At 38.3% G+C, this 23,748-nt stretch overlaps 1 protein-coding gene across 1 annotated transcript; it reads left to right on the plus strand.

Moving 5' to 3' along the window:
* The first annotated feature begins 1,900 nt into the window (after window positions 1-1,900).
* On the plus strand, window positions 1,901-12,181 carry LOC115797398 (uncharacterized). Its single transcript, XM_030753967.1, has 9 exons — window positions 1,901-1,938; window positions 3,744-3,815; window positions 4,562-4,667; window positions 4,858-4,928; window positions 5,022-7,056; window positions 7,204-7,293; window positions 7,931-8,002; window positions 10,346-10,444; window positions 11,341-12,181. Exons 3-9 carry the CDS (start codon window positions 4,592-4,594, stop codon window positions 11,574-11,576), a joined length of 2,679 nt encoding a protein of 892 aa, XP_030609827.1. The 5' UTR covers window positions 1,901-1,938; window positions 3,744-3,815; window positions 4,562-4,591; the 3' UTR covers window positions 11,577-12,181.
* The last annotated feature ends 11,567 nt before the right edge of the window (window positions 12,182-23,748 follow it).

Raw genomic sequence — 23,748 nt, forward strand, 5'->3', positions numbered from 1 at the left:
TTTAAGGTGTCCCCCCCCCCCCTAAATTTGTATCTAAACACAGAGATGCAAACATTTTCTGCCTCATCATCAGTAAAAGTAGTTTCAGTTATGAAACACAGTGCCAGATGGTTTTAAGATGGTGGAAGAATATTCTTCAGACATGCTAACACTGAATATGCAAAATCCTTTCTCTTACATGACGTAATTATTCTTATTGCATACTTGATATTTCAGTGTTGATGCTGCCAGAGAGGATGGATCATTAGGCAGACTGGTAAATGATGAGGAGGTGAACCCAAACAGCAAAATGAAAGTTACAAGAGTGGCTGGAAGACCCCATCTCTGTTTATTTGCGCTCAAAGATATTGGTCCAGGGGAAGAAATCACTTATAATTATGGTGATTCTGACTGGCCATGGAGAAGCAAGGGATATAGAAGTGTAACAATACTGTCACTCTACCACCTCTACCACCAGTCATTCTACCACCTTTGAACACAATTTTGAAGGATATATCAAGCTGTAGCACACACTTTCAATATAGTCAAAAACATAAGTGAGGAGCACAGAGCCTGAAAAAGCAGATCTTGCAGAAAGACTTAATCAGACTACACTATTCCAACTTGTTCGGTACTATTCAAAATGTCATAGACTGTCACATATAAAAAAATTATGCTGACCTAATATTTATATATATATTAACTAGGATGGGATATAGTATCTGTGTCTAGACATAGATCCTGTGTAATACTCAACATGTCAGGTGCAGGAATAAGGAGGACTGAGTTTTGAAAATACAAGTACAAAAGAATGAAAGTTACATTTAGAAGCACAGGGACACACAGGTCCTGTGTAATACTCAACATGTCAGGTGCAGGAATAAGGAGGACTCGGTTTTGAACATTATGAACAAACTCACGTTCGGTGATTGTTCTTTATATTTCAGGTCTCCAAAGAGATTTCGTTTCAGGCTGCTGATGTGGACACATGCAGATCTTTTCCAGACAACTCACCAGAGGTAATTTTCATCTTCAATGACCTATTTACTTTATAAAACAAACTCATGAGAGTGATATTCAGTACTATACAGATACTGAAGTCCTATGTAATGCTCAAAATGTAAGATGCAGGAATTTGGAGGACTGATTTTTGAAAATACAAGTACAAAAGAATGAAAGTTACATTTAGAAGCGCGCAGATACACAGGTCCTGTGTAATACTCAACATGTCAGGTGCAGGAATAAGGAGGACTGAGTTTTGAAAATACAAGTACAAAAGAATGAAAGTTACATTTAGAAGCACAGGGACACACAGGTCCTGTGTAATACTCAACATGTCAGGTGCAGGAATAAGGAGGACTCGGTTTTGAACATTATGAACAAACTCACATTCAGTGATTGTTCTTTACATTTCAGGTCTCCAAAGAGATTTCGTTTCAGGCTGCTGATGTGGATGCATGCAGATCTTTTCCAGACAACTCACCAGAGGTAATTTTCATCTTCAATGACCTATTTACTTTATTAAAAACAAACTCATGAGAGTGATATTCAGTACTATACAGATACTGAAGTCCTATGTAATGCTCAAAATGTAAGATGCAGGAATTTGGAGGACTGATTTTTGAAAATACAAGTACAAAAGACTGAAGGTTATATTTAGAATCGCGCAGATACACAGGTCCTGTGTAATACTCAACATGTCAGGTGAAGGAATAAGGAGGACTGAGTTTTGAAAATACAAGTACAAAAGAATGAAAGTTACACTTAGAAGCACGCAGATACACAGGTCCTGTGTAATACTCAACATGTAAGGTGCAGGAATAAGGAGGACTCGGTTTTGAACATTATGAACAAACTCACATTCAGTGATTGTTCTTTACATTTCAGGTCTCCAAAGAGATGCCGTGTCAGGCTGCTGATGTGGACGCATGCAGATCTTTTCCAGACAACTCACCAGAGGTAATTTTCATCTTCAATGACCTATTTACTTTGTAAAACAAACTCATGAGAGTGATATTCAGCACTATTCAGATACAGAGGTCCTATGTAATGCTCAACATGTAAGATGCAGGAATTTGGAGGACTGATTTTTGAAAATACAAGTACAAAAGAATGAAGGTTATATTTAGAAGCGCGCAGATACACAGGTCCTGTGTAATACTCAACATGTCAGGTGCAGGAATAAGGAGGACTGAGTTTTGAAAATACAAGTACAAAAGAATGAAAGTTACACTTAGAAGCACGCAGATACACAGGTCCTGTGTAATACTCAACATGTAAGGTGCAGGAATAAGGAGGACTCGGTTTTGAACATTATGAACAAACTCACATTCAGTGATTGTTCTTTACATTTCAGGTCTCCAAAGAGATGCCGTGTCAGGCTGCTGATGTGGACGCATGCAGATCTTTTCCAGACAACTCACCAGAGGTAATTTTCATCTTCAATGTCCTATTTACTTTATAAAACAAACTCATGAGAGTGATATTCAGCACTATTCAGATACAGAGTCCTATGTAATGCTCAACATGTAAGATGCAGGAATTTGGAGGACTGATTTTTGAAAATACAAGTACAAAAGAATGAAGGTTATATTTAGAAGCGCGCAGATACACAGGTCCTGTGTAATACTCAACATGTCAGGTGCAGGAATAAGGAGGACTGAGTTTTGAAAATACAAGTACAAAAGAAAGTTACACTGAGAAGCACGCAGATACACAGGTCCTGTGTAATACTCAACATGTCAGGTGCAGGAATAAGGAGGACTCGGTTTTGAACATTATGAACAAACTCACATTCAGTGATTGTTCTTTACATTTCAGGTCTCCAAAGAGATGTCGTTTCAGGCTGCTGATGTGGACGCACGCAGATCTTTTCCAGACAACTCACCAGAGGTAATTTTCATCTTCAATGACCTATTTACTTTATAAAACAAACTCATGAGAGTGATATTCAGCACTATTCAGATACAGAGGTCCTATGTAATGCTCAAAATGTAAGATGCAGGAATTTGGAGGACTGATTTTTGAAAATACAAGTACAAAAGAATGAAGGTTATATTTAGAAGCGCGCAGATACACAGGTCCTGTGTAATACTCAGCATGTCAGGTGCAGGAATAAGGAGGACTGAGTTTTGAAAATACAAGTACAAAAGAATGAAAGTTACACTTAGAAGCACGCAGATACACAGGTCCTGTGTAATACTCAACATGTAAGGTGCAGGAATAAGGAGGACTCGGTTTTGAACATTATGAACAAACTCACATTCAGTGATTGTTCTTTACATTTCAGGTCTCCAAAGAGATGCCGTGTCAGGCTGCTGATGTGGACGCATGCAGATCTTTTCCAGACAACTCACCAGAGGTAATTTTCATCTTCAATGACCTATTTACTTTATAAAACAAACTCATGAGAGTGATATTCAGCACTATTCAGATACACAGGTCCTATGTAATGCTCAACATGTAAGATGCTGGAATTTGGAGGACTGATTTTTGAAAATACAAGTACAAAAGAATGAAGGTTATATTTAGAAGCGCGCAGATACACAGGTCCTGTGTAATACTCAACATGTCAGGTGCAGGAATAAGGAGGACTGAGTTTTGAAAACACAAGTACAAAAGAACGAAAGTTACATTTAGAAGTGCGCAGACACACAGGTCCTGTGTAATACTCAGCTTGATATGTTCATACATTAGGTGGACATTATTTCTTTTTTTTAAATTTAGAAGCCTAGACTCATTCAGTGTTCATCCCTTCATTTTAGCTCTCCAAAGAGTTGCTGTGTCAGGCTTCTGATGTGGATGCCTGCAGATCATTTTCGGGCAACTCACCAGAGGTAATTTTCATCTCTAACGACTTCTTAACTTTTACTTTTTTAAATTTTCACTCATATAAATTATATTCAGTTGTGTATAGATTCAGTTGGTTTTTGTAATCTTTAATTTCACAAGTTAATACATTATGAAGATTATAAATCCAGTTCAGTCTTCTGAAGCATGTATATTCAAATTATTTTTTGGGGTGGGGTGGGGTTGTTTTTTTGTTTTTTTTCAGGTGAGATATCTGCTCACCATCAAGAATATGGAGCATGACCATATTCTTAAGGGTCATGCTCCATGCATGCTTTTATACAATATATTTATGTACAATACCAGTCAAAAGTTTTGACACACCTTCTCATTTTAATGAGAATGAGAAGTTGGCTCCAAACTTTTAACTGGTAGAGTAAATCCACAGTGAATGTATGTTTTTGTTCTATTTTAGTTGATTAGTTAGGTTTGTTCTGCTGAAGAACAAGCTAGGTTGAGAGGGGATCTTTTTTCTGTTATTCCAGGTGTGTAATTTTTCCTCTGAATTTTACATGGCAACAAGTTATTAATGTAGATTTAAGGTTTGAAGTTTCTAATTTCTAAACAATTTCATTCACAACAGGGATAACACATACAAATCATGTCACTTTCATCCTTAATTCATGTTTTTATAGAAACAGAGTACAAACGATTCATTGGTTTTGATATTCTACACTTCACAAGTGTCCGTTAAGATTCTTATCTTATGATTACACTTTTTTTTGGTCAACAGGACTGTGATCATGATCTTGTCCCTGACAAAATGTCAAGTTTAGAAAAATGTGTTTCATGTGGAGGACCTTTTGCACCTCTGAAATGGAGTGGTGTGAGATGTAAAGGTAATTTTTTGAAAATGGAAGGGGGGCTTCATCTGTATCTTTTGAATGTGATGCCACAGGAACACTTTTAAAAACCTGTTCCATGTGTAGCTGTGCTATATGTTTAAAATGAGCCATTTGCTGCTGCACTGACTTTTTAAGTACTTTCCATGCTACCTTCTTTTATTAATTCTTAATTTTCTCTTTCTAGTTTGCAACCAGTCCTGGCACAAAAAGTGTTATGTTAAACACAAGGTGGACATCACTGAACTTCTGCAAGTGGTAAGCTTTTTAGTAGAATTATTCTCGGTGCAATGCTTTCCAAGTATGCAAAATATAATATATGTATATACGATGGTTTTTAATCATTATCAGGTCTGTACAGAACCAAGTTCAAGTGAGGTGGTATCATCAGAAGAGGAGTATGTTCCTGATTCCATAGATGATTCAAACAGCTCGTGCGATGACAGATCAGAGCCTTTAAAAATCAGTTACAAACAAGTACAGAATTGTGAGGTCTCCACCAGCAAGTCTTCTTCCAAAAACAAAAGACACCACCAAGAAAGTTTTGTAGAGGAAAACAGAGAGCCCGTTTCTGAAGCTGCAGAATCATCAACTGAAGATATGATCAGCACAAGTCAGCTTGAAGTATCAAGAGTTACTGGCAATATAGGAAACGCTGATGCCGAAGACATATTTGTTGATGATGGTGCTGATGCTATGGCTGAAAAAGTCTCAAACACGTCATCCTTGCTCAGAAATAAAACTTACTGCTACATTTGTGGGAAACTACAGACAAAGTTTACACGTCACTTAAAAACTCACGAGAAAACACATGCAGATGTTGCTCAAGTTTTAAGTCTTCCCAAGAGGTCCAAACAACGTATGAAAATGCTTATAAAGCTTCGCAACAAGGGAAACCACAAGCATAACTCAGAGGTCTTGGCGAGTGGAGTTGGATCACTAAAACTAAGACGCACATCAAAGAAAAAGTACAATGCAAAAGATTACATTCACTGCATGTACTGCCAGGCATTATATCTGCGACGAGATCTTTGGCGACATGTTCGAAAATGTTCTTCAAAAGCAGTAGAAGCCACTTCAGAGATTGGAAGAAAAAAAGTTTTGTCTTTGGCCTCTATGAATGAGTCAGCTTTGTGTCAGCAGATATCACCAGGTGTTTGGAGCGTGTTAGCTGTTATGAAAGATGATGAAATAACTTCTACTGTGCGAAGTGACTTCTCTATTCTTCAGCTGGCCCAATCATTCTTTAACAAATATGGACAAGATCCCACCAAATATGACTACATTCGCCAGAGACTCAGAGAATCTGGAAGACTCCTGCTCACGCTTCGCAAGGAATTCTCAATACATAGTCTTGAGGATGCTGTGAGACCTGAAAATTTTGATGTGGTTATCAAAGCGGTCAAGAAAGTATCCGGGTATGATGAAGAAAAGCACTGCTACCGTACTCCAAGCCTTGCTCTAAAGTTAGGTCACTCACTACAGAAAGTCAGTGATATTTTACATTGCAGAGCACTCATGGCACAAGACAGTACGCTGATAAAGTCAACCCAGAGTTTCAAAACTCTCTATGCTACAAAGTGGTCTGAACTCATCTCTCACACCGCTTTAACTACGTTGAATGAGCGGCAGTTTAACAAGCCCTCCACTCTTCCTTTCACCGAAGATGTTCAGCGTCTTCACAGACATCTGGAGAAGACTACAGAACAAGCATTGAAGGACTTGGAAGACAATAGTTCACCAAAATCATATAGTGAACTGTGTAAAGCCACCATGGCAAATATAATACTTTTTAACAGAAGAAGAGGGGAAGAAATTTCAAAGATGACAATGAATGGCTTTCTGGAAAGAGACACAAGTCCCCTGCATAAGGACGTCGCATTTGGACTGACAGAATTTGAACTTCGCCTTTGTCAACACTTCAGTCGTGTTGAATTAAGGGGTAAAAGAGGCCGGAAGGTTGCAGTGTTACTCTCGCCAGACATGGTGAATGCCATAACACGCCTAATAGAAAAAAGAAAAGACTGTGGTGTTCTGGCAGAAAACCTGTTCCTGTTTGCCAGACCTCATTGTCTGACTCCCTACAGAGGACAGGACTGTTTGAGGTTTTATGCCAGTGAATGTGGGGCTGAAAACCCTGAGCTCCTCAGGTCAACGCAATTACGCAAACATGTTGCAACTTTGTCTCAGATCTTGAACCTCAAGAATCACGAGTTGGACCAAGTTGCTAACTTCCTTGGCCACGATATTCGCGTTCATCGTGAATATTACAGACTTCCTGAGGCTACTACCCAGCTGGCCAAGATATCCAAACTGCTGCTTGCCATGGAGAAAGGATCTCTCAGAAGCCTTCAAGGCAAAACACTTGACGAGATTGAAATCGAAGGTAATGCCATTTAAAGTTGTTTACATTAAAAATTAGACATGTTTCTAGCAAATATATGGTAGCAAAATGGAACACACATTGTGCATAGGCAACTTATAACACTTTAACCTCATGGTTCATTAAGGCAATATAATTTATTTTAACTAGACAACCTACAGTTGACCGATTCAGATGCTGAGAGTGAGGTCGATGCTGAGAGTGAGGTAGATGAAGCAAATCTCACACATCCACAGACCGGTAAGTACTGTGTGATATATATATATATATATATATATATAAGGAATCTGTTGAGGAACCTAGCGTGTATTTATTGTCACCAGATGGTTAGACTTTTAACAGTTTAGCTACATGCTATGTTGTATTCGTAACCAATTTTAATTTCACTGTCAAGTCAATAACTAAAATTTCTTGCTGTTTTCTAGTATTTCAGACATATATTGAGGGGACATTAATTTGTATCTGAAATACTAGAAAACAGCAAGGGCCTGAATGACTTAGGTCCCAGATAGCAATTGAGCACTCATGCAAAGAGACTTCCACAGTTGGTTTGTGTTCTACAGATGGGTCTCTCTGAAGTCGCATAAAAAGATGGCAAAGGGTGTAGTATGTCAATTAGATTTTTGAACATTTCCTGGTTTATTCTGTAAAAGTGTGCTTTTGTCCAAACTTGACTTCATGTGCCAAATGAAATTCAGTCCCAAGGACTTCAAATTTCAGTGGAAAAGGCAAATAACCATAAGATATTATTATTATTATTATTATTATTATGAGAGTAAACATTACCTTTCCACATAGCAAGTTAACCAAAATTTCACTGTAATACTTCTACTCATCTTTCTATGTATGCAATGAAATATATTATATTTTATTACAGGTTCTGCAGGACCATTGATGGCTAGGCAACCTGTCGAGGAACCTCCAGGCATGTCTGCGCCATTATCACAAGGTTAGCCCATATCCTCAGTATACTAACATGTCACCATTTTTGATTGCTTTTAGGCTATGAAATAATGCACAGTGGATTCAGACCTTCTTCACTCATTTCAATTTTGTTGTCACAGCAACAGTTCAAATAAATGGGTGATATGTAAGCTAAATTTCAAGTGATCTGAATGTAGAATACAGAAGTAGTAGCTATAACTGATGACCAGGACAGTCTTTTCAATCTAACAATTTACTCATTGAATACATTACAGTGCAACAATTAACATATAGGCATGGCTGCTGCTTTTCAGTGTGCACAACAGCAACTACAGCGTCTAGGCTTGCACTTCCTAATATAAAAATAAAAGCACTTCCTATCATACCATTCACAATGAAGAATCAACTTAAGCAAATAATGTTCTTAGCTTTCAACTGCAGACAGTTGAGTTCAGACTGGCCAATGCTTAAGTACAGGGAGTTACATTAATCTAAGCACAATGTAATAAAGGCATGAATGACTTTTTCTAAATTGCCCCTTCTAAGATAAGGTTTGACTCTGGCTAGAAGCCGAAGCTGAAAGAAGCTAGCCTTGACCACAGAGCTAATCTGCTTGTCTAATTTGAACACCCCATCAATAACACCAAGATTCCTTACCTGTGATGGTATATAAGGTGCTAGTAGGCCAAGAGAAATGGTAAGAACCTGGACCAAGTCAGGGTGACCAAACAGGTTAATCTGTTTTGTTTTAATTTAATCTTAAGAACTTTAAGTCCATCTTTGTCTTAATATCCCTCATGCAATTAAACACAGCATAAATAGATTTCTTGGAAGGTGCCTTTAATGGCATGTAAACCTGCACATCGTCAGCAAAGCAGTGAAAAGGAATATTATACTTCCTAAATGTCGACCCCAGGGTAGCATGTAAATGGAGAACTGTAGAGCACCAAGAACTGACCCCGGGGGAACCCCAGAGGTCAGAGGGGCCACCGAGGAAGAAAACTGCCCCAACAGCAGACAGAAGGCTCTATCTGTGAGGCATCCCCTCATTAACAAGGAGTAGCGATGCAACCTCCCAACAAGCATGTAGTTTTGAGATCTGACAGTTTCAAGTTGAAGGTGGGACTGCATCAAGGATCAACTCTGAGCCCCTTATTTGTCCTGCTGATGGACAGACTAACAGTTGAGGTCAGACAGGAATCTCCATGTAATATGATGTTTGCATACAGTATCATGATTTGCAGTGAGAGCAGGGAACAGGTAAAAGAGAACTTCGAGAGATAAAAGCTTGCACTGGAAAGAAGAGGAATGAAAGTCAGTTGTGAGACAGAATACGAGTGTGAATGAGGACGGTGGTAGAACAGTCTGGTTACAAGGAGCAGAGGTTGCAAAAGTGGAGGAATTTAAGTAGATCAACTATCCAGAGAAATGAAGAGTCATGAAAAAGAGGTGAGGAAGAGAGTACAGGCAGGATGGAATGAATGGAGAAAATTTTCAGGAGTGGTGTGTGACCAAAGAGTTGCAGCAATAGTAAAAGGAAAGGTTTAAAAGAGAAGAGTGAGTCCAGCTATATTGTATGATTTAGAGACAGTGGCACTGAGCAGAAGGCTGAGCTGGATGTGACAGAGGCTTAGATGTTAAGATTCTTTGTGGGACTAATGAGGATGGATAGGATTTGGAATGAAAATGTCAGAGGGACTACGCAGGTTGGACAGTTAGGAGAAAAAGTTAGAGAGGCCAGACTAAGATTGTTTTGGGCATGTGCGGAGGGACAGTGGACATATTGATCAAAGAATGTTAGAGATGGAGCTGCTAGGCAGGAGACAGAGAGGGGGACCAAAGAGACTGATGGATGTGGATGAGGAAACTTAACAGATAGTTGGTGTGAGGATAGAAAATGTAGAGAACAAGGGGAGGTGGAAGAGGTTGACTTGCTGTGGTGACCATCTGACCTGAAAGAAGGGGCTGATCTACTAAAGTATGTATTTGGTGGAATGTCTCCTTGTTAGTTGCCTGGTTTGCTTAGCTCTCTCTGTGCTCGCATCCTTGTTTTGCAAAAGCTGGTCGACTTTCCAGTCACTGCTTGAGTCTTATTTTAGTGCATAAGTCAGCTCAATATCTTTTGTTATAAGCTGTAGTAGCACTGGGCATATCACACATCCATGTGTCGCTGTGAACTACAAGTCTAAACCGTACATCTGGATTTCATCATTAAGAGAATAAATTCATTATTTATCCATTAGTTGCTTAACACCATAAAGGAGAATCTTGGACTTCACAGTATTTAAGAAACCTACCTACAACAAATAAATGCTCATCCAGACCATTGTTATTTTTTGTTTTATAATCTTTTCTTTCTTCATTTCAGCACAAAGTAAACACACAGATGCTAAGGAGAAAGAACCCAACACAAAACTAAAGAAGGACAAAGAGCCCAGCAGAAAAAAGAACACAAATAAACATTCTGGTAAATGCTACCACACATACACAAGTCACTAAACACCAAATTACTTAAGCACAAAAGCACAACTGAAGCATGGTCAAAAGAAATTATCCACACCACCCAAAGGCAATATGGTGACCATTCTCTTTCTGCAGGATACTGTGAGCTGATATTTTAGCTAATATATCTGGCCTAAATGCACATACCATATAAAACTGTACCTTGTATTAAATTGATACATTTTCAAACTGTCAATATTCAGATGCTAGAAAATAGATGCAATTTAGTGATCAGTAATAGGACTAATGTTTATAGTACTTTCTTTATACATATTTTAATCTGTAATGTTTTTCAAAACAGCAAAACACCAAAAAACTGTAATAAGCAAAGCAATGGGAATATATTTTCTAATTTGGTTATTAAGTTAGATTTAGTACACCAGGGTTCTCAACTTTGGGCTTTTGCTGATACAGCACCTATAGAGAAACGTGGTGCTGAGTGGGATCTAGGGACCAGCAAGCCTCTTTTGGCTTTGGATGGTTCTATGAAAGCTGCTGAGGCCTGTTTGTCAAACAAATACTATTTTGAAATTACGAAAATGCCTTTTCTTTAGAATTCAATCATATAATCAACCACACTTACCAAGCAAGTGTCAATGGCAGAATAAGCTGTTTAGCATTGGCAGAAATTTATTTTCATCTGTGCAACGCACATGCTCATTTCTGTAGCTTGTCCCGCTAATGTATGTTCTTTATTAATGCACATTTTAAAAGGGGAATAAATAGGCATTACATCAGTACATAATTTATAGCCAAGAACCATTGTTTTAACAAATAATATACTAAACACAAATTTCCTTATTTAAAAACTGTTTAAAATGGAGTTGGTTTTCATTAATAATTTATTTGTCTTTTTTCTAGTATCTCTGGAAAGTGCTAGAAGAGCAAAAAAGAATCCATGGTCTCCCATGGAGGTTGTCGCAGTCATGAGACATTTTGGCGAACACATCAAAAAAGGAAAACTGGCCACTATGATTGAATGCCAGCAATGCAAGAAGGCTGAAGATCCTGCTCTGGCTGCCCGCTCTATCCAAAACATAAGAGATTTTGTAAGGAATCGGGGCATAACTATGAAAAGAAAAGAAAATCCTGGATAGAATATGTGAATGTGATGAATTGTCCTTTAGTGATATCATCAGGACACATGGGATATTAAGGGTAAGACCAGAAGCAATCTCTGTGTCCTGATGATATCACTGGTGGACAATTTAAATATTTCATCTTGTGGAGGCAGGAGAAGGGCTGACAGTATTCCAGTTATATTGGCAAACTGGCTGTTGAACAGAATATGTAAACATACTGATATTTTACAGTATATATTGTTTGGTGTGGATTGGTTACTGTACGTTTCAGTTTTATTTCTTCTGTGAGACGATGGGTAAGTTCATCTTGTTCACTCAATTTTTGTTTAATCTGTTTGATGATTTAACAGACTTGCATAATTTCATTTTGCCATTCATAATTTTTCCTTTCTGTTCACAAATAGGATTCTGTTGCTTAGTGAAAGTTACTGCTACTGCCGCTTACTTAGTGAAGGTGCTGTAAAATGCAGTCCATGTCTTTCTGTTTAGTCATTTTTCATTTATCCATGTTGGCCTTTTTATGCATGAAAATTACATGTTTGTGTATGTGTATGGCCATTGTCCTGACAAATAAAGTTGGCCCTGGCAATTACTGTTTGTGTCATGGGCGGAGCTAAGTACCTCATTATTGTTTGTCCTCTTAATACAGCATTGTGTCAGGTTCTTATATTTTGAGTTCTGATGTGTGTATCTAAATTTTGAAGTGAGATTTGTGTTGTATAGTTCAAACAGAATTTTTAAGATTTACTACATCTTTCTAGCATGAGTGGAAAGGGGTGTCCGTTTAGTGTTGCAAAAAACTGGTTTGAAAAAATTGTCCTTCTAATACACCAAAACCAGTATGTGTGTGTGTGTGTGTGTGTGTGTGTGTGTGTGTGTGTGTGTGTGTGTGTGTGTGTGTGTGTGTGTGTGTGTGTGTGTTGACCAGTTTCTGTGTAAATGTCATAAAGGTAACGGATATTTGCATTCTAAAGATAAATATAAATCAAGTATTTGAACACAGCAACTCCTTAACTTTACACACACACACACACACGCACTTCACATCAGATCCATTTTGTGCTTGCAAATTTGTGGCAGGTGTTTACAGTAGAATTACCATGAAAGCGCTGTTAACCTTGCAGCTTTGCTGTGAGCAGATAAGCTTTCTCTGCACCTTTGTAGCAAAATGCACATGACACACGCACACAATCACATAATCACGATGCAATCATGTGATGCAATCAGTCTTTAAAGCAAAGTGCTTTTATCCTTGTTTATTTGACAGAAGGAAAAGCTCAAACACTGAAAGACACACCAAAAATTGTCGAAATATTTGCTTTCTTTCACTCACTCAGTTTACAACATTATCCCTGAATGAAATCCAAGGACTTCTCCTCCAACCTTGCGCCAAAGTTAATGTTGTGTAAGCCAATGTGTGCGTCATCTGTAGCAAATTTTAAGCTGAACAATCCAGTAGTTTTTTTTTTTTTTTTAATTATTATTTCGTTTTTCTTTTGGCCATCAACACAACACACAGCACAAGAATCATGAGCACTCAGCTGAGTCCACTGTTGAGACTTGCGTGACTTTAAAATAGCATGCTAAACAATGCATGTTTTATGTGTTTTGCTGCACAAAACACATATCTATATTTTAATGTGTACACCATGCATGTATGCACATGTGACTGTAATCTGTGTTCCTAGAACATGCGCTTCAACTAGTAGCAGGAAAGTCTGGTACCTCTGAAATTTACTCAGACTTTATTTTTGTTGTATTATTATCTTTTTTTTTTCTTTTGGTTGGTTTTTTGTTTTGTTCTTTTGTCTGCCAAGTACTGATGCATACTTCTGTGGGGAGGATAGTTTACTCAAGAGAAGAGTTTTTGTTTGTTTTTTCATTGAAATGGAGCAAATCTGGAAGATGCCAGCCTATTCCAGCTGAGATAAAGAGGTGTTTTTGTGGTTGCTGTGCTTGTGCAAAGGGGAAGGCTTGGAAGTGGAGATATAAGCCCTTTCTGCCAGCAGTCATCACGGGGAAATGTCAACTCTGTCAACAAAAGTGATGAGTTGGAGATATTGGTGAAGATGGCTGTAAAACAGAGAGATACAGAAAATCATTGATACCCAACATCATCATGGATGTGATCATTGGTATCACACCCACCACATCGCAAACGCGCTCTACTGGCTTGAGATTTGGTAACTGTGAAGCCCATGCAGTGAACTGAGCTTTGTGAGATGGTGTGTTATCCTGCTGGAAGCAGCCATCAGAAAATGGTTGCCATGTGGTTATAAATGGATGGACATGCTCAGCATGATTGGGGATGGACATGAACAATCCATGCTTTTCATGTCATGTCAAATTCTGACCCTAGCATTTAAATGTTGGTGCAGAAATTGGGATACATCAGACCAGCCAACATTTTTGCAAACTTCAGTTGTCCAGTTTTGCTGAGCCTATGAGAACTGTAGCCTCAGTTTCCTGTTCTTAGCTGACAGGAGAGGCACCCAGTGTGGTCTTCTGCTGCAGTAGCCCATTGCAGTTTCAGTGTGTTGTGCATTCAGAGATGCTCTTCTGCATAGCTTGGTTGTAACAAATGATTATTTGACTTACTGTTGCCATCGTATCAGCTCAAAGCAGTCTGGTCATTCTCCTCTGACCTCTGGCATCAACAAGGTATTTTAACCCAGAGAACTGACGCTCACTGGATATTTTCTCTGTTTCAGAACACTCTCTGTAAACCCTAGAGATGGTTGTATCAGAAGATCCCAGCATACCAGCAGTTTCTGAAATATTCAGACCAGCCCATCTGGCAACAACAACCATGCCACAATCAAGGTCACTTAAATCACCTTTCATCCCAATTCTGATGCTCAGTTTGAGCTTCTGCAGGTCATCTTGACCATGTCTATCTGCTTAAATGCACTGAGCTGCTGCCATGTGATTGTCTAATTAGATATTTGTGTGATTGAGCAGTTGAATACATATGCCTACTAAAGTTACTGATGAGTGTGTATGAATTATACTGTATATTAAGTATTATATCAGAATTGATAGTAACAGTAATAATTGCATTACCACCTTCTTTTGTGCTTCTTAGGAACAAGTATCCTAAGCATCAGTTTGAACATTATATTGACCATCCAAAATGCGCTCATTCATGCACTAAGTAGTATCTGTCAAGCATTTACAATGTTTTCTAAACATCAGCTGCAGTTTTGCAGCAGCAATCTGATAATGTTAATATGTGGTTCAGCAACTAATGATTAACCGATTAGTAAAGATTATTGTAAATGTAATTTTAATTAAATAATAATTCAAAGTTTGTTAACCATGGAATTATATAGAGCTACAAACAAACTGATAAATAGATAATTGGTAAAAAAAAAATATGTGGATTAAAAATGAAAGCCTTCTTTATGTGTTTTGGTTTCACATAATTACTTTCCCCCCCTCATATTATACTCTGTTGTTAAAACTCAGCCACTGTGTAATTTAATTCATTTTGGATTACTTTCAGACAAAAATGTTCAATATTTAATTTGACTTCCAGCACCTCATTCTGTGACAACTTCAGACGCCTGCAAGTTTTAATCACAGCTGAATTGTTCATATGATTGGATCAGTATTGGTTCTGAGGAGCTGTGGCTTTGACAATCATCTGGCACAATTAAATATGTGCAATATGGCTGTAAGAACATCTGATCCTAACAAAAATCCTAACTTTATTTTCAAAGTGTTTAAAATTCGTCTTTCTTAGCTACCATTCAATAGATATTAAGTCATTATCAGTACATCCACCATTTACAAACAATTGCGCTCATAACCTACTGTAGGAACCAAGAAAAGAAGACAGAAAAAGGCAGCCTTGCTCCTGTTCTGACACTTGGTGTCAACTAATGATAGTTCTGGAACAACAAACAGCCAATATTTCACTGAGTCCAAAATAGGAAAGTACAGTGATTTCATCAAAATAACCACCAAAACAGCACTTGCTGTTGTTTGAAAAGAAAAAGAGGGAAGGGAGGTAAAGGCCAAGAGGATTTCTGCAGCAAATGGAAAGCTCATTGTGACAAAACCACCTCTGACACCGTTAGCTGGAAAGTGTAAGCTGATGATTTAGAGGTTGGAGAGGGTCGCACGCATAGAGAGACACATACACACTTTGATCAGCAATAACAACTACAGTCAATGGGAATGGGAATATTGCAAAAGTGTATTTTAACAAACTGAATGGCTTCTTCACTGAGGACAAAAAAAAAAAAGATGGTTGTAAAATAAGAATGCCAAAAAGGTCAGTAACTAGTTCCCTTATTCGAAGAGCTGACAGAGAAGCAACTGGCTATGCAATTACATTAGCAGCCCATCTGGGACATCTGTTTGACCAATCCATTTGCTCTGATGAAAACTCCCCATTGTATAAATACTCTAAGTTGAATGCACTCACACAGTTACACTGTGTACACACAACTGGTCACCATCTGGTGTGCTATACATAGTCCTGTCAGGAAAGTGATGCATTTTCAGTGCATTCCAGGATGGAAAGCCATGCTCCACAGGAATTACAAGCACCACTGGAACAAATGTTTGACCAATCACATTGCTCACACATATTATGTTTGGTTTGGTTTTAAACAGCAATTTGTAGATTGCATTTGCAATCTAATGCATTTATGCAATATCAAAACAGTATCATATATATACAGGGATTATGTGACAACACAAATGTATGATGTTGACAATTGGTGGCATCACATTCAACTGAGGTCTTTGAAACACTAGATACTTATTATGAATGGCATTATTTTGGCCTCCAGTAACACTGTGAGAAATCTTGGAGTCATTTTTGACCAGCATATGTCCTTCAGTGCATATATTAAACAAATATGTAGGACTGCTTTTTTGCATTTGTGCAATATTTCTAAAATTTGAAAAATCCTGTCTCAGCATGATGAGGAAAAGCTAATTCGTGCATTTATTACTTCTAGGCTGGATTATTATTAATTCATTACTATCAGGCTTAAAAGCTCCCTGAAAAGCCTTCAGCTGATTCAAAATGCTGCAGCTAGAGTACTGACAGGGACTAGAAAGAGAGAGCAGATTTCTCCCATATTGGCTTCTCTTCATTGGCTCCCTGTTAAATCTAGAATTGAATTTAAAATCCTTCTTGTTACATAGAAGGCCTTGAGTAATCAGGCCCCATCTTATCTCAAAGACCTTATAGTACCATATCACCCCAATAGAGCACTTTGCTCTCAGACTGCTGGCTTACTTGTGGTTCTTAGGCTACTTAAGTGTAGAATGGGAGGGGGGGGTTCCCATGATGTACTGAGTATTTCTTTTCATTCACCTATTTTCACTGTTTATACACCACACTGCATTTAATCATTAGTTATTATTAATCTCTGGCTCTCTTCCACAGCATGTCTTTTGTCCTGTCTCCCTCCCCTCACCCTTAGCCGGTTGGTAGTTGGCTGCCCCTTCTTGAGCCTGGTTTCTTCCTGCTCATAGGGGGTCATTTTGATTGGGTTTTATCTGTAATTAGCAACATGTCCTCCAATCAAAACGTACTGTAAGCATCCGTCGTTTCTGCAGGGCCCCGAAATACGACCTATATTTACGTTTCCAAATGACTGCGCCTACCTCCGGCTTCGCTTGTCGTATGGACATGTCCTTGGGTAATGTTGCCGTGGTTCGGAGGATAGTAATTTATCAATCAGAAGGTTAATGGTTCGCTCCCAGGCTGTCATGTCAAACTATCCTACGGCAAAATAATGACTTCTGTACATGAATAACGAATGTGACGAAATCAATACTTACGTCTTCTTTTGGGGTCTGCCGGACAAAACCGAAAACATTTTTTAAACGCACTTTCGTTTACGACCACTAGATGTCGCTTTTTCCCCTTCCAAAACGTAAATGTTGGTCGTAATTTGTGCCTGCAGAAACGACCAATACCTACATTTTCACTCTGAGGACAGGCTGGTAATTACTGTAGGGTCTTTACTTCACAATATAAAGCACCTTGAGGTGCTTTATATTTAAATTTTTGCTCTGATTTGGCACTATATAAATAAAATTTAAATTGAATATATGTACATAAGGTAGGATTTATTCCAGCCTTACAGTTGGTTAATTTTATCCTAATATGTTAAAGCATCAACCAATATTACCTTACCCCTAGTAAACTAGGATTAATTCCAGGAATATAAAATTATATAATACTTTGCAAGGGGCACTAAGTGGTATAATAGGGGTATACCACTTTAAAGTCAGCATATAAAAAGCTCAAATACACTTAATACAATATGCTTTATTATTATTAAATGGTTTTGCCTCATGGGCATATTTGTTTCCCTATTATTACGCCATTTCTGGCCCATTATTACCCAGTGCAAAGATTTCTGTGTAATATTACTCAGTTAAACTCATTATTGATACAAGACATTATTTTGTGATTACTTGATATTATTTTTTAATTAAGTGGTAACAAGTTACTATTTCCACATTATTACCTTCTCATCTGCACCTTATTACCCTTCTATTACTACATTAATACCAAGTTGTAATAGACTGTGCTACCCTGGGACTCTTTCTCCCTTTCACGTGCCCACATGGACAGTAACAAAATCCAGCGCAGAACAGATCAAATATTAATGATAACAGACATGCCTATTAAATCAGAAATAGGATGAAAAATAGAATCTAGAGTAGAGTTGGGTTCCAAAGTGGTTTGCAGATGTGAAGCAATTGCCAGGTGTAAAAAGTTACCAAAAGTTATACCTTACTACTGAAATTAACATGTTTCAAAAGGTACAGTCTTTACTTTGAAGGTGAATGGTCGCCATCTCCAGTTTCTTCAGTTCCAATACCACATAGTTTGATGACAAGGAGGTACCATTCATGCAAACTACTGCAGCAATTTGCCACTGACAAAGCAATCACAGGGAAGTTTTCAGTGCAGCGTCCTCTTTGCAATTGATTTCACCCTTTGGCAGTCTCCAGCAGCCACTTACCAACCAGTCAGTGAATACACATTTTTCCTTAGTGACCAAAGGTTGCCATGGTGTCATTGACTGGTCTCTAAGCCTTAATGACTGGGGATTAACAATCACAGTACCAGCCAGCAACCACTCACAACCGGTCAGAGAATAGTCATTTTTACTAACCTGTGGTTGCCAGGAAGTCTCTAACCAGTCTCCATGAATGTGTGACTGAGGCCTAAAATGAAGTGAAGTGAATGTCTTATCAGCTATATGGCATAAATAAAAATTATTTTTTGAATTTTTTTCCCAAAAGTGATTAGTTGTTTGTCAACTACCACAAAGAGTCAACATGTTAATAAAAGAAATGCTACTAATTCACGATGTACAAATATGATAAACTTATTGACTGCAGATATTAAGCAGGCACACACACAAGCCACAAAAAACATTTTACCTTCAGTCTCACACCTTCATAGTTTCTTTCCTTCTTTCGCTCCCTCGTTTCTCATGATCTTTCTGGTGTGAAATCAACTTGTCCAACAGCATCTTTCATTTTCCACTGTGTTTCTCACTATATAGTTCCCTCAGGGAACGCCTTCTTTATTACTTTCCCAGTACAGAACAGGAAATGTAGTGATAGATCTGTCAGTGTGTTTCATTTTGAACACAGGATTTGATAAATTGCCGCAGACAAAACAAACGACAACAAAAAGTCAGTGCATGAATAATGAATGAATAAAAATTTGAACAAACCACTTTTAAAGCTAATTTAAGTTGAAATAGGAAGCTTTAAGGTGGCACACAGATGTTTCAAAGATATTATAATTTGATTCCCACTGGGTCCAGCTGCATGACCCAATTACAGCCAAGCTTTATCTGTCAGACAGATGGCCTCACATTTGATTCAAGAATACTTTGGTATACAGAGGAGTTCACACTCGACTCAATGACTGCAAGGTGCCCAGGTCCTGTGGCTGAAAAACAAGCCCAAATCTTCACCCCTCCACATCTGTGCTCTTAGTTGGTATGAGGTGTTTGTGCTTTTATGCTGTTATTGCCTTTCTCTAAATGTGCTGCTGTGTATTCTGACCAACAATCTCCACTTTGGTCTCGTCCATTGTTCCAGAAGTCTTGAGGTTTGTTCAGATGCAGCTTTGCAAAGCTAAGCTGTGCTACCACGTTCTTGTTAGAGGGAAGAAGCTTGTTCAGTCTTTTTCTAATTGTACTGTCATAAACTTTAACATTTAACATGCTAACTGAGGCCTGTACAATCTGAGATGGAGTTCTTGGGTTTTCTGAAGATTCTCTGAGCACTGTACGGTCTTGACCGCAGGATGAATTTGCTGGGACGTCCACTCCTGCTTTTAACACATCTGAATGCTTCGGACAAACAGACTATCAGAACTTCTCCTTTTATAGAGGTGCCCACACTTGCTGATGATCAATTAATGCATTTGCAAGTGCATTTGATTATCAGCACCTGGCAGCTACTTACCCCCTTAATTCCTATAGAAGCAGTCAGTGTATATATGGTTTTTCACATGAGTGTATGTCAGAGTTTATGAGATGTAACATCGGAATCAATCATGTCAATCAAGCTCTGCATGTAAAGAAGCTTTGTAAAAATGCTGTTACTGATGAGTTATATCAATGCAGAAATATGAAAAGACAAGCTGTATTCTAAACAAGCAGTAAAAACTGTACTGACTATTTTAACCTTAGGAAGCTTATTTTGTCTGAAATTGAAGCATGGAGTTAGACTCATTATGCCCGTTGACTGCACATTGTGGCCATAAAGGTGATTAAGGTGGTACAGCTGAATCAAAACATTCAAGTTTTGGCCATAAATTAAAAGATGCTGTAACACTGAACTCTAACTGCAGAGTCGAATAAATTCTTTGTCATCTTTTCATACAATAAATTTAAACTATTCACTAGCATTTGTTTAAATTATCGGATACAAGAAATATTAGCTACTAAACAACAAGGCCATGTTCCAACAGGCAGGAATGCATATTAGTTAAGACTTCATCAGTACCTGTGAATATTTAATTATAATCTGTTGCCAGATTCTACATTTTATTTACACAAATGAATAAATAAATCTGAGAAAACTGCAGTATGTAATATTAATACACTGAAAGTCAGCCACAGATTTTAAGTTAAAGATCGAATGCCTCAAGCAGCCAGTTACCAGAAATATATAGAAGCCAGCCAAAGTTTGGGTCAGCAGAAAGACCAATGTGCTCTTAAGGACAACCTCTAGGTCTTTTTCTTACTTGAAGACTCTGTAGTTAAGAGGAACATTGGCTGAGCAGGGCATCAATCAAGGAGGAAGCCCATTTCTAAAACCTATAAGAGTGGTTAAAATTTATTTTTTGATTGCCTCCAATTCTAGGCTCACCCAGAGCACCAATTGTTGTCATGCTTTATGGCGTTGCTGTTGACACATCAACTGTGCTTTAATGGAATTTTTGACAGCGTCACACACAGGCATGCACAGACAGACACACACACAAACAGGCACACACACACACACACACACACACACACACACACACACACACACACACACACACACACTTAGAGCTGAAACAGATTTGTGCACATATTGCAGGTCCCAGGTGTGCGACCACACAACAGTTATCTGATATAACGGAATAAATGAGCAGACAAGACAAGGTTTGGCTGTTGCTGCATCGCTCTCTCGTAGCAGAATCTTTTACTTACATATTTCAGACAGTCACACAATTATTCTTTTAACCATATCAACAATATTAAACCATCTGTTGGAATCATTTTCTTTAACTACAGTAGCCAGAACAACAAATACAGTTAACCATTTAAATACTATCCTATGAACATCAGCAGACAGGGTGCAAAATAAATATATCTGTGCGTATGGATATTCAACTTAATATGCAATGGGAGTTTGGGTATCAGAACATTTGACTTTACAGGTACACACATCAACATGCTAAGCTACCATGCTAGGTAAGCTTGGTGGGTTTAACGTTTACCATCCAAAGACATAAAAGTGATCAAAAGGCAGCTGAACTTGCTCACAGACTCTTACAACTACATTCATCTGTTCTCACGATCATTCCTCTGTGTTTTACATGCTTAAACATTGTACAAACCTGATATAACGGAATAAATGAGCAGACAAGACAAGGTTTGGCTGTTGCTGCATCACTCTCTCGTAGCAGAATAGCGCGAGAGCAAAACAGCGTATCAGACAGCCGCCTGATGTCCAACTGCCACCTACTGACGGTTTTTTGGTATTGCCCCACAGAAAAGTCCATAAAGACTAAATCAAAGTCTCTTAAGGCTTTTTTTATTATATACATATCTCAGCGAGAGCTGGAATAATTATCCTGAAACTATTGACCCTTATAGTATGTAATGACATAATAAAAATAATGTGACCACATCTTTTGTGGGTCACACACACGCTCATACTATTTTATTGTGAAAAGAAACATTCTTCTAAAAGAGAAGGCACACAGGCTGAGAAAGTCACAGGAAGCTACAGTGACGATAAGACGGTTTATAGACCCCACACGCTATATAAAAGGCACCGTGGTGAACTCCACATTGTTAGAACTTTGGCTGCCACCATGTTTGTTTGTTTTTTTGGATCCATGGATCCATATTTGTATAATAACTTGAAGTGGTAAATTATTAGCTAATGCTAACAAGCTAAATTGGCTCCACACAGACACAGGCATCTGCTAATTATTATGAGCAAGAGACTAATGAAATACTAAACTTTATCTTGCCAAATCTGAGGCACACACTTCTTAACACACAGTAGGCCCTATTATTTGTCAGATAAAGACATGTCAGATATCATTCACCAGTTCAGTAAGTGAACTGTTGGAGCACCAACACTGGGTGCTCCAACAGTTCACTTGGTGCTGAGGTCGAGTTCAGTGGCTCCAATTAACAGAGGTAAGGCTGAGCAGACGCCTCTCAGCTCCCTGTGTCGGGACACCTGTCAGTCAAACTGTCCGCGGTCCTAAGTTCAGTATTCAGATGGATGAGCTATAAAAAAACTAATCTGTACAGCTGATGAGGAATCTCTCCGTGGAGATCAAAACCATTTTTGTACCAGGCTGTGAACATGTTGTCTGATGTAATTTCCGATGCAACGTTCAGATGGTAGGGTCCAAATTTGGCGTAAATAACATGAAAACATGGATCTGTCCTGCCTTGTATCAATGCTTCAAGGCTGCTGGTGCTGGTGGTGGAACAAAATGGGTGATACTTTTTTTGCTACACTGTGGACCCCTTAGTACCAGCTGAGCATCATTTAAATGCTACAGCTTACCTGACCATGTCAATCGCTTTATGACCTCAGTGTGTCTATCTTCTGATGGCTGCTTCCAGCAGGATAACGTGTCATGTCACAAAGTTCAGATCATCTCAAACTGCTCTCTTGAACATGACAATGAGCTTGTTGTACTCAACTGGCCTCCACAGTCACCAGAGCTCAATCCCTGTAAGGTGCCTGTATGGAAATCCTCACGGGGGCAAACAGCACAGTGTTAATATGTGGAATTCTTTGCCTTCTGATTTTAAGCTGCAGCCTGATTGGAACCATTTTAAAATGAAACTGAAACAGTTTTTAAAAAGCAACCAGCCATACAGTCATGAATTATTTTTATTTTGTTATGGTATTTTTATTGTCATTTGTGTTAACGTATGTATTATGTATTATTATCAAGATTGTGCAAATGCCAGAGATAGACATTGCAAATTTGCTTAGGCTATAATTGTTGTGGTGTGTTGCCTGTTTCATGTAATATACAGTACTAGTCAAACGTTTGGCCACATTGAGTGTGTCCTTGACTGGTACTGTACTTGTCCCTATGTAAAAATAAAATTAAACCTAAACTGTTGCAAATCAGAAAAGCTCTGTCATGAACTACTGCTAGAAATAGTTTGAAATGATTTGTGTACATAAAAGAACAAATATATTCCCATCAACATCCGCTCCCTGGCTTACAGAATGGTCCATTTACAAAAAACTAGAAAAAAAAGAAACTGAATCATCGGATAATGATCAGTGGTGTACGAATGCATACGTCATCTAAATGCAGAAGCTGCCAAAGATTGGATAACTTTAGAATTATTTCTATACTACTGGGAAGCTATGAAGATGTACTGAATGTGAATCAAAAAAACTGACCACAAAGAGCAAGGACCAAGGA

This window comes from Archocentrus centrarchus, chromosome 18, assembly GCF_007364275.1.
Source record: "Archocentrus centrarchus isolate MPI-CPG fArcCen1 chromosome 18, fArcCen1, whole genome shotgun sequence".
NCBI lineage: Eukaryota > Metazoa > Chordata > Actinopteri > Cichliformes > Cichlidae > Archocentrus > Archocentrus centrarchus.

Bases quoted from the DNA above. Each gene is read 5' to 3' on its own strand.
- LOC115797398 (XM_030753967.1), top strand. From the start codon at position 4,592: ATGTCAAGTTTAGAAAAATGTGTTTCATGTGGAGGACCTTTTGCACCT. The intron at 4,668-4,857 runs GTAATTTTTTGA...TTCTCTTTCTAG, and splicing joins GAGTGGTGTGAGATGTAAAG to TTTGCAACCAGTCCTGGCAC. The intron at 4,929-5,021 runs GTAAGCTTTTTA...AATCATTATCAG, and splicing joins TCACTGAACTTCTGCAAGTG to GTCTGTACAGAACCAAGTTC.